Consider the following 11,344-nt stretch of genomic DNA (forward strand, 5'->3'; position numbering starts at 1 on the left):
AGCAGGCGGTCTGGCACAGCTGAAGAACACAGGCATGCTCGCTGCATCGCTCACCCTGACTGCTCGGTAGCAATGACCAGGACCCCTTTCCATGAATCCGAGGTTTGCTTACACTTTAGCATATAAAAATTCTGGTGATACTGCCTCAGTTTTATACCCAGGATTAGAAAGTGAAGTATAGGAAATGCTGGATGGAAGTGCATGAAAATAATTCCGCCAAATGCAAACCCTTCTGTGGCTGTGAGGGTGACAAGAACCTAAAAGCCAGGCTGCTGGAGAGGTGCAGAGCAGCTCCTATTCTAGAGTGTTTTCCTTTTTATCACCAGTAGACCCAAAGCCATGCAATTTCAGCTAAGCACAGACAACACACACACACACACATGTAATGCAATTCTCAGACAGAAATATGGGAAAACATATACAGGCCAAATAGGAGACTTGAGCTAGAGGAGAAGACGTGTTGTGCATGAAGAGTTTCACAACACACCTTCTGCTCTCTTACCAACCGTGACTTCACTTATCTGCATCCAAGTAGCAGGATGCAAGGTATAAACTGGGATACAGCTACAGCTCCACCTCACCTTTGATGCTTCCAACTCTTTTATTTTTTCTTCAGCTCCTGACAGTTTCTCCTTCAGCGCTGCAATCTCTTTCTCCATAGGCATCACGACTGAACGCAGCTTCTCAGCGTCTTCCTGGGCCTGAAGATAATGCAGTAGGTTATGAATAACACATTGTCACAGTTTTCACCACAACAGTTCCCATTAAGGGAGACAACTGGACAAGATCTCTACTCCAACACAAAAAGCTGACTAGCTTCCACTTCCAACACTCATCTTGTTGCTATTTATTTACTTCACCAGTCACCTCTGCCACAACAGTATTACCCCATTCACAGAAGGCAGCTAAATTTTAAATCCATCTTTGGATTAGGCTGGATCTATCACTCTTGATACTTGAGAAAAAATTTACAGAGTAGACATTTCAAAATATATACCCGATTACTCAAGCCTAATTGTCCTGCAGCTTGCTGCCACACATACTAAAAAGTGTAACCTAAGAGCTGCCTGGTGAGCTACTGGCCATCCATTTACTGGCTCATGAAGTTACCGGAAAAAAGAGCTGCATATTAATGCATACCGTAGCTTTGTTCTCTTTGGGAAGACCATTTTTCAACTTTAAATTACTGCTGATGTGGCATCAGTTTTTGATGTTATTGTACTAAATATTTCAAAACTGTACACAGACAAATTATCAAAACCCCCGCGTTTTTTTTGAAAAGTAGTTCTGGAAAGATCAAAGCAGGACAACAGAATGAGAAGACTGATACAAGATTAAAAAAAGAGAAAGATCCAGGTAAAAACAGTGAGAATTAAAATGAGAAATAGTGTTCAGTGTTCAAATTCAGAATTGCACATCAAAGGGTGGCCACAACATCCCCATTTCTTAAATGCTCTGGCTTTCCTTCATGGATGCACCAGAAACTTCCCAAGCGAGGAACAGCTCCCGCAGACTCCACAACAGCAAGCAGCTGTTTGCCGCAGTAAAATTCTTCAAGCCATGAAGAATTCAAGCACCCTAATTTGGGTTGGATTTAAGTCTGAAGGCTCATGACGCTCCACTGTTCTCTATCTTCTACTGGAGGAACTCAGCAGGAGAGGGAAGGCACAGAACCATCTCCCAAAGCTGAAGTTTCAGAAGATGACACTTTTCCTAACCTGATCAGCAAAGACAGCCACTAACAGGTAACATTCTCGTCTTGTTTTATATCTAGACTAGAATGCAGATCTTAGAGGCCAATCATCTCACCTGCAGTTTCTGGTGAGCTTACTGGCCAGTGAATTCTGGACAACATTTTCAGGAAGAAAAATAGACAATATTTTTAACCATTAAAGTTTTCTAATCTTAAAATTAATAGACAAAATAAATAATACTGCAATACCTGTCAATTATACAAATGCTACCAGGCCCTTGGGCTCTAAAAAGCTTTAAAAAAAAAACTCTGCAGACAAAACAAAATTAAATTTCTTCATGTTTCATTCACTTCTGTATGTTGTCACTGCTTGTTTGCTCCCCCAAAGAGTACCAGTAAAGTCTGCAAGGAAGGCGAGGGACATCACATGAGGCGGTGAATTCAATACCCGGGACATGTGACGGTGTCACACGTACATACATCCCCTGTCCCCTGCAGCCACCAACTCATCAGTCACATTTTTGGAACAGATGGGAGCAGGAGTTCCACTTCAAAGACTGCTTTATGGTTCATTTAGTGTATCAGTTCTGGTCATTTAACACTACCTGTAGCCAGCTCATAGGGACTAGAGATAGCCCAGTGTTTTTAGAACTGTTGAATAAACTTTCTCATAATTATTCACGAAAACTGCATGAATATTTCATCACCAATCTGATTTCACATGGTTCAACAGTGTAACAGAGGAACTAACATGTCCATGTTGGAACCAACCTGTTCACAGAAACAGTCAGAAACTTCTCTGAGAGCAAAACCAGTCTGTTGAACAGCAACCAACTGAAAAGACAGAACTGTATCAAACCCCACAGGACACAAACACTACTCCAGCTTTTACTGCTTGGTAAACAGAGCTGAAGTGTGACTCTATGGTTGCAACATATCGCAAATGTTTCCTCTAAAAAGAAAAGAGAGGGGAGGGAGGTTGGGGTAAGGATCCATATTAAAGGTCAGTGAGATACTGGGCTCAACCCTCAGAACAGCCTATACCTGCTAACAAAATGAGTGCTGGGCACTGCATCTGCTTTCCAGGATTCAGTTTAATTACCGAGACGCCCAAATTGAGGTTAAAGTTCCCACTCAAACTTTTAGTACAATGAGAATACCTATCCTGTTGAAAAATGCTACATAAAGATATGTGACACGTGGCAAGAGGTGCCACAGCATCACGCCCGCTGTGTTAAAAGGCCTTACTCAGACTCCTCCAGAGGTGTGATCCTTAAAATGTTTATTTCCTTCTCACTTTTTGCCAAACTTGACTGTCAACGACCAAGTTTTTACATGTTATCAGCTTGCAGTTACTCATCACCTAATCAAAACCAAAGCCCTCAAACGGCTTCTGCTCCAGCAAAATATGCTTCCTCCAGCACAGCGGCCGAAGAACACGCTGCAAGGGATCTGCAGACCACAGCGAGAAGATGAGTCCACAGAGAACATGCTGAAGACAAGTCAAGTCACCATGTTGAACGCTGCGCTACTGGCCTGACAGCGAGATAAGCAACGCAAATGTCCTTCACTGTTACTCCAGCCCATATCTACAGAAGAGCAAAACCCCAGCTGGAGATATCTGAGGTAATCCTGTACCTGAATTTGTTCCTTAAAAGTGAGAAAAGCAGAAACCACACGGATGATTTGAGAATCTCTGTTTAAAATGGGAATAAGCCATTTAAAGTTCTTCTAAATCTAGTCCACTGTTCGTTATCATAACCAACAAAAGCAGCTTACTGTATATCAGATTTTACGACCAAGCCTGTCACAGAAATCAGATTACTCTCCCCTTTCAATTTCCCCTCTTCTGACTCATAAGCACACTTCAGAACAGGAGATTTGTCCTTTTTCCTCTCTCTATATGCAAAATACCTGTTCTGCAGACTTCTGCTGCTCAAGAGTTTGACACAACTGTGCTACGAAGAGTCTTTATATTTATCACAGCTCCCACAGAAAACCAGATCCTTTTCTGAACGGCAAATGAGGTCTGAATAAAAAGGGACTAGCCGAATTTTATCAGCGGGCAAGACTCAAACCCAGCAAGTCACCATCCAGAGGGAGCCCACTCATTACCAAACTACTGCTTGGCTAGACTGCTTTTAGCATCTGTGATAAACTACGTGGTGTTGCAACACAACAGGAAGGTAGAGAGATTTTTATAAGTCACCAACACGTCTTCTGGAAGCTGACTCACCGGGTAAGCATGCTTATCATCCCAGTAAGGTACGTACCTTTCCTGAGTTGGGAATACACACAAAGCTTTCAGCACAAATTCTTTAGAAATTGTTGCTTTACAAGAAAACCCACAGAACACACAAATTTTCCCCAGAGATTTGACAATTTGCAACTTGAAATATATTTATGTAGAAAAGCAAACCAGCTGCTTCCAGCTGAGTGCACGAGTTCCTCCTGACACACTCTTTTTGAGAAGAGGATGCTCGTGAAGGCCAAATGCCACGTTTCCAGGCTAGCCCTGGATTCCTCTGCCAAAGCAGTCACAACCTAGTAAATATGGCTCAAAATAGTACTACCCACCTGCTCCAAGCTCTCCCAAACCAGGATAAATAACAGGTACACTGCAAGCCTGATAACACGCAGACCAGAACCTGTACGCTCAACCAAATAAATACATGAATTTCAAATTCAAAGCGATATTTACAGAATGTGGAGCAACATTTGTTATCTACCTTTCATCTCCTTCAGAGGAAAAAGTATGCAGACAACAGCACAATCCTTTGCAATTACGTGGACTTGGTACTACATTTCATGGGTTTTCTCTGTAGTTTAAAATGGGTTTTCTAGCCAAACCAAACACAAGCCAACTGAGAGATTCTTCAGCAAAGACAGCCAGGAAGGTTAGTGTCCTGGATTGAAATGTGAGGCTTGCAATCCCAGCCCTGCTCTGCCCGTTGTTCTCAGCTCACCTCTCACTGAGGATGCCAGACAAGGGAAGAAATATGATGTATTATATGCTCGTACGGCATTTACTCACAACCCGGAGAGCTCAACTCAACTATTAGAAGATGAAGATAAACTCTTCCCAAGTTTATGCCTTAAAATAAAACAAATCCATCCTTATAACAGAGCATATAAATATGAAGAATAAGGACAACAATGTTGGCTGGAAATGCCATTTTGCACACAGAATTGATCACAAGTCCTCAAACAGCACATCCCAAGTGATCAAGAAAATTCCTCCTCTCGCACTGACTGCTGAGGTGTGAATATTCATTACTTTGCAAGCCAGACACAGCTTTTATGGGCTTGGGATTCCTTCACTTGGTTTTAGGTACAACTGAATGTCCTCTTCCTAATTTTGATCTAATTCTTAGCCTCCCCGAGGAAAAAACTCACAGGTTTAATGCCAAAGAAGATTAAAAAAACCATGCAAAACAGTTTAAGCAATTATTCCAAGGGGTACTCTGAAGAGATTTCCCCCTCCTCCTCCTGTTACATAAAGTACCCGTTCCTCTGCTTTACAGGTCTATAAAGCTTTCCAAGCTCTTATTAATCAGAGATTAATAACCCAATCACCTTTTCCTTTCAGATCACTGATATTTATTTCTCTTTTAAAGCAGTATAGTTGAAAATGCTATTTATCTGCTATATTGAACTTCTAAATGTTGACTGGAGAGCTGCACCGTCACCTGAGCAACCTGTAACTCTGTGACATGACCAGTACGTCCAGATTAAAACAAAACATGCTGAAAATACAGTTATTGGAAAGACTCTCTTGGTCAAGAGATGTCCTGAAAACTCTTACTGGCAGTTTGTTGGTAATGCACTGCCGGGACTTCGGCACTAGGAACTCCGTATCTTCTGGGTTCTTTTTGAAGACTCACCACACCGCTCCAATTTTGAACCTTCCTTCCAGCTTCAGCCAAACTCTTTTTCCTCTTAACAGGGCTAAAACCTTCCCTTAAAAACAGTTTATGTCTTAAAATTCCAGTGGCAGTAATTCCGTAGTCAGGACGCTGGCAAATAGGCTTTAGTCTGACTCCTACCCTTACACATCAGGACTGCACGCAGAGTGGCCTCACTGAACACCAAACAGCAATTACACAACTACAACCGGCAATATTCAGAAATACCTTTGTAGTCTCCGAAAAAGAATTCCATTTTGCAGCACTACACTGGTTGCTTGTTATAACAAATTAAAAATAGCTAAAACAGTTACTATGTGGAATGTTTGTGATACTCAATACTGCGTTTCTTCTGCTGACAGCAAGCAGGAACAAGGAAATGCAGTGACGTAGCAGATTATCAGAGGCAGTCCACTTCTTTATTGAATACAGGATCATTTAACACATTAAAATAGCCTTACAATACCTTGAAGTCTACTGTAAGCCTGCCGAGAAGAAAAATTCACTTCAATGCAGGTTTTTATAACATGATAAGCGAAGAATCCAAAACATTGACCTATTATGACAGGTTCAATTTCCTTCCTGCCTGAGAGAGAAATACACCAAATCTTCAAACTCAACAAAAAAAAAATAAACCCAAACTCAACACAAGGCACCTCGATTTACTTCTATGACCTCTTGTAAGTCACAGATCTTTGAACAACAATGACAAAATCTTTCCAAACTCCAGGGTAATTATCTCTCCTCATCTAGAGCCTGTTGTTCTGTGACAGTAAGGTTCTCTGTCTCCCAGGAAGCTGGTAGTACTGTGTTGCACAAACATGGCTAACCTTAAAGAAAGACCAAAGGCATTTTAGATATAGCGCCCATTAAAAACCTCACAAGAAGTTTATAAAATCTCAGAAAAGGAAGAAGAGTGTGGAAGTGTAAAGGAAGCTTTATAAACCTGCAGTCCATCCAGGAAAGTCTAAAGGGGGCTTTACTTGGGTTTATTTGACCTTCTGACTGTACAAGGCCTCCTGCTTTTACAAGGTGAAGGCCAAACTTCAGCACCTTCTCAGGTGCAATCCTCTTACTGCAGCCAATCGGCAGGTACAATACCTTTAGGGACTCAAATGCAGGATTAGGTCATGATGACTTCCATGATCAAAGAGCTAGAAGTTGGCAGAATGAGGAATTACAGCAGGCAGCAGAAATGAACTCAGGCATAACACCACAAGAGTATCCTAATCAGAAATTGAAGAACTTTCAATTTATACACACTCAATAGATTTCAACGTACCTTTTTCATTTCGTTTTCTAGGTTTTCCTCTTCTTGACCTTCAGACAGTCGTCGCCTTAACTCTGCTATTTCCTGTTCCACATTTTCTCGGTATTGATTCCACTGAGCTCGCTCTTGTTCCAACCTGTGGTGATACTGGAGCTCATAGTCACGAACCGTCTCTATAAAACAGCAGTTTCAAAAATTATTTTCAGTGTAGGTTAAATCTAGATCTTTAGGAACAACCATATCCAACCAGTCAATGATTTATCATAATCAATCAAAACTAGGACAAGTGAACTCTCTCTTCCCTTTAACTCTTGCCCCAAAACCCAACTACATAAGCAAAAGATCCAAAAGAATCACATCTCAATTTGTGCCATCGCTAGAGCACAAACAAGCCCCCAAAACAGCGTAACTCCTCATTTCAAAGTCACGTAATGTCTACCATCTTACTTAGCAGCACATCTTATACCTTCAAGAACATCATCCAAACAAACTACCAAAACCTTACTTATTTATTCCAAAATGCAAGAGAACTAGAACCTCTCATGTAATTTCCATGTCCCTGTTATTACCCCTTTGGGCACAGAGCTTTGTTTCCACAAGGACAGCAGCTGGCACAACTGAGCCTTGATCTAGGTTCACGTATCTATGTAGATCATAAAGAAACAGAAATTTGTGTACTCAACATACATGAAGATTTGTCTTCTCTGGGGGAAACACACAGTCAGGTGATGGAAAAACTGCCTGCAGCCAACAGGCTGGAGGCTCAGGGTATTGTGATCCTGTTTGTGAACTTTTAAGAAAACAGTCAGTTATGGCAACAGTCTGTCCCCAGTTTACATCCTGCATTTTGTTCCTCACGCATAGTTTGTCTCAGAAACATCAACAGCTGTGCAACACGCACACGGAACAAAGGACAGCTCAGAAATACTCCGAAAAAAAAGAAATGACCCACGGCTGATACAGTGCAGCACGTTCAGTCTCTAGCTTTGGGAAAAGTCCACGTGGTAGTACTGGAGGGACACTTAACTGTCTGCCAGCAGAACTATGTTTACACAAGAGAGCAGAGAATCATGCTGTCAGCCTAAAGCTGTTTTCAGACTGGTCAAGTTACATGTATTATCTTCATGGAAGGATAAAGTACCACATTCATAGTCCCTCAAAAATGCTTTGCATACACGTGGGAGAACTCATTGCCACAATTCCTTCTAAATTCTATCCTCATATTGACAACAAAGAACCTCCAAGTTCCTTTTCGCACCCTTAGGAACTATGCTTCATTCGTCACTGCTGAGGCCCAGTTTTGCCAAGCCGTGAAGAGCAGCTGGCCGTGTTCTGTGGGCAGGCAGGCACGGATCACTGAACACACACTAAAGAGGTGTCTGACCTTAGCGGCAGCGGCCTGCCTGGTTGTTACCTTTCATAATAGCCTGTAGTGAAGCCACTTCTTCTTGCCACTGCCTCTTCACCTCATCGATAGCTTCCTGCTTTGTATTCTCAGATACCGTAGCTATAGCTTTGATGTTCTCCATTTCAGCGTGAGCTTCCATCAGCTGGGTCCGTAACTGGCCCAGATCATCTTGGGCTGCTTGCAGCACTGCATTTTGTCTTTTGAGGTCCTCTGAAAAGAAGTATTATTTACATTTTCCTTGATCAATCAATTCATTCTGAAGAGTATCCACAGCTACTACGGCAGAGAACAGTGCTCTGACAAGAGGGTGAGGGAAGCACTGATAAAGCATCTACCCATAACTGAACCAACATTAGCAGGTATCTTTAGGGAACATTATTTCTTGACTTCACTTGTTCTCATGGATGCAGCCACAAAGCAGACACTGTAGATACAACCTTTGAATCAATATACGTGATGAAAGTGAACTATGCTTTTAATTAGTTGACTATTGTTTAACCCATTCTGGTAATGAATCTGGAAAAGAACAGACAGGAAGACAATTCTTCCCCCATTTTTGGCACCAACTTGATCCTGAATTTGGATAGAACAGTAGGTATTTCTTGAACTGAAACATTCTGAGACCACTACGTGGAGCCCACGTATGAGACCAGGACTTTGCTAAAACTGAGCTACTACTGAAAAAAGGGATACATTTAGTGGAACATCCACTGTTTCTCTAACTGTTGCACCTATAAACAGAAATTAAACTAATTTCACCTTAGGAGGATATCCTCCTGAGTTTTTGGTTAATCTGCAGCTACATCCATGTTACACCCTCAATACCAAAAAGCTGAATCAATCCTGGTCCCCAACCTCACCCCCGACAAAGAATATGGAACCCAGAGCCAATCGGGTTCTCTAAAGGGCATTAATCCTCCCATTAAAAAAACCAAAAAAAAACCCCAAAAAGCCAAAAAACAAGATCCCGCAGCATTTATCAGTTAGTTTTCACACAACAGTATTAAGGATGGGTTGTGACAGTCCCCATGTACATTTAGGAAGGGGTCTTCAAGAACAGGGAAGTAAGAAAGCTTTGAGGAAAAAAACAACCCAACTAATCGCTTGAATACTCTCCTCTGAAGTCCTTTCACTTCAGTACACATGGAAGTTGGACGGTTTTTTCCCCCTTCATCACAACTTATTTTTATTTTCTATTTTTTGGCTGTTCTGAAAAGGGAGAATTATTGCTGATCTCATCAGTAGTGTCTTGTATCATAAATTTCCTTTCATCCAGCTGCTAGAAACAGAAAGAAATAGGCCTTCTGTGTGATCTGATCTTCATATGCCTGTTATATTTCTGCTCTCATAAACTTATACAAGCAGATGCAGTCTTAATGCATTTTTTTTGGCTCTGCTTTCGTACGTTAAGGACAGGAAAATCATCAGGATTAGAAAAAAAATCAATTTGGCTCTCAGAACAACAGCTATCTCTACTCTCCAATTGTTCATCAGATATTTGAGCTCATATGGTTCAAATTTTCCTATAAAGAGTGTTATTGAAATAGATGCCCTTGGCTGGTATTAAAACTTTTATAATGTTTGTCTGCTTACATTCTACCTCAGATGGAAACCGAAGACAAATTAATGGTGCATAAAAAAGCAGCCACCACGTACAAACAGCACAGCACCCAGACAACGACTGTCCACTGACCAGACTGGCTGCTGTCCAGAGAGAACAAGCACACCATGACTTCAGAAAGTCAGTGATAAACTCAGGGGTGGTGTTTCTGGGGGGACATCAAGCTGCTCTGCTGACTCCTGTCCATGCAGACAAATCTTTATATTTAATTCTAAAAATTCATTCCAGGGAGCTGAAGAGCCACCTACTGAATTTCCCTCCGTTGTCTCATTGTTGTTCTCATTGTATCTGTTCAAAAGAATACTGACGCTTTTCCATTTTTGGCAAACCTGACCCAACAACAATAATGCCTTATCCCACTAACTAACCATGCTGGATATGCATCAACTACCCCAGGGGAAAAGCCCTTTAAATCCCAATTACCCTTAAAAAAAAAGTATGTGGGCAGGAGTAGTTGGCATTACAAAGGTTATTCTTCATACAGGGATTACTTGAAGATGAAGTTTCATAAACTTTAGAATAATTCAGAGAATTAAGAACTTACCTTCCTTAGCCAGGTATAACTCCTTAAATTTTGCTCTCTTTTGATTAAATTCTTGCTCAAGTTGCTGCTTTGTGCGCAGAAATTCTGCGTTGACCTTTTCCAATTCTGCTACTCGTTGTAGAAGAGCAACTAAAAGAGAAGATAAGATACGTCACTAACAGTTAAGGCACCCCAGTCTGCAAGTTTGAGGTTTAGGGCTTATTCTTTTTTAAAATTAGCTCATTAGCTCAGCTCTTGCCTCATGATATACCAGGACAACTAGTCAGAGTCCTTTAAGCAATAAAGGAAGTCAAGTTTCCTTTGACTGTAGTGCCAAATTGTAATTAGACATCTTACAGCACCAGAGGTACGTGTGGCAGGGAATTCTGCAGAAAACAATCAATCTCCCAAACAAAAACCACATTTTTCTGTGTAGAATGAAGAAAAAGAGCACCAGAAATATTCCTATTGGTGCTTCTTCCCAAAACACTGAGAATTTAGTAACAAGATGCAGGAACAGTGTGTGAAGGCTGAGCAACAAAGCACCGAGTTCTCAAAGGCTGAGGTCAAAGACAACAAAGTGGCAGCTGCTCAGCTAACAACTGCAGAATTTCAAAGCATAGAAACCCCCCTAAGCTAAAAACTAGGTGCCGTTATCTCTCCTGTCTTCAGTTCTGCACGTGCACCAGAAGAAGGTGAACCGGAGTATACTCAGAGAAGTTTGCCTGGAAGTGACCACAGCTTATGGAGAAATAACCAATGATAAGATCGAACTCTCCTCGTTTCCAGTAGGTAAAAATCCTCAAGGCTATACACACCTCACACTATTTTCCAGTATTTATCACATTAGCAGCTGATCTGGTGGTACAAAAGGGGGAACAGTGAGAAGTCCATGAAGTACGTAAGGATTGTTACAATGTGGTT

At 41.4% G+C, this 11,344-nt stretch overlaps 1 protein-coding gene across 1 annotated transcript in view; it reads right to left on the minus strand.

The window, feature by feature from the left end:
- Nucleotides 1–10,806, minus strand: part of RABEP1 (rabaptin, RAB GTPase binding effector protein 1) — a 31,050-nt gene extending 20,244 nt beyond the window's left edge. Inside the window, exons 1-4 of the mRNA XM_010137490.1 lie at nt 10,442–10,806; nt 8,283–8,486; nt 6,881–7,041; nt 582–701 (exon numbers count right to left, since the gene is read on the minus strand). Of these exons, the coding sequence (XP_010135792.1) occupies nt 582–701; nt 6,881–7,041; nt 8,283–8,415 (414 nt within the window). The 5' untranslated portion in view covers nt 8,416–8,486; nt 10,442–10,806. The remainder of the gene's footprint in view (nt 1–581; nt 702–6,880; nt 7,042–8,282; nt 8,487–10,441) is intronic.
- Between the last annotated feature and the right edge of the window lie 538 nt (nt 10,807–11,344).

This window comes from Buceros rhinoceros, unplaced genomic scaffold (genome assembly GCF_000710305.1).
Source record: "Buceros rhinoceros silvestris isolate BGI_N320 unplaced genomic scaffold, ASM71030v1 scaffold3826, whole genome shotgun sequence".
NCBI lineage: Eukaryota > Metazoa > Chordata > Aves > Bucerotiformes > Bucerotidae > Buceros > Buceros rhinoceros.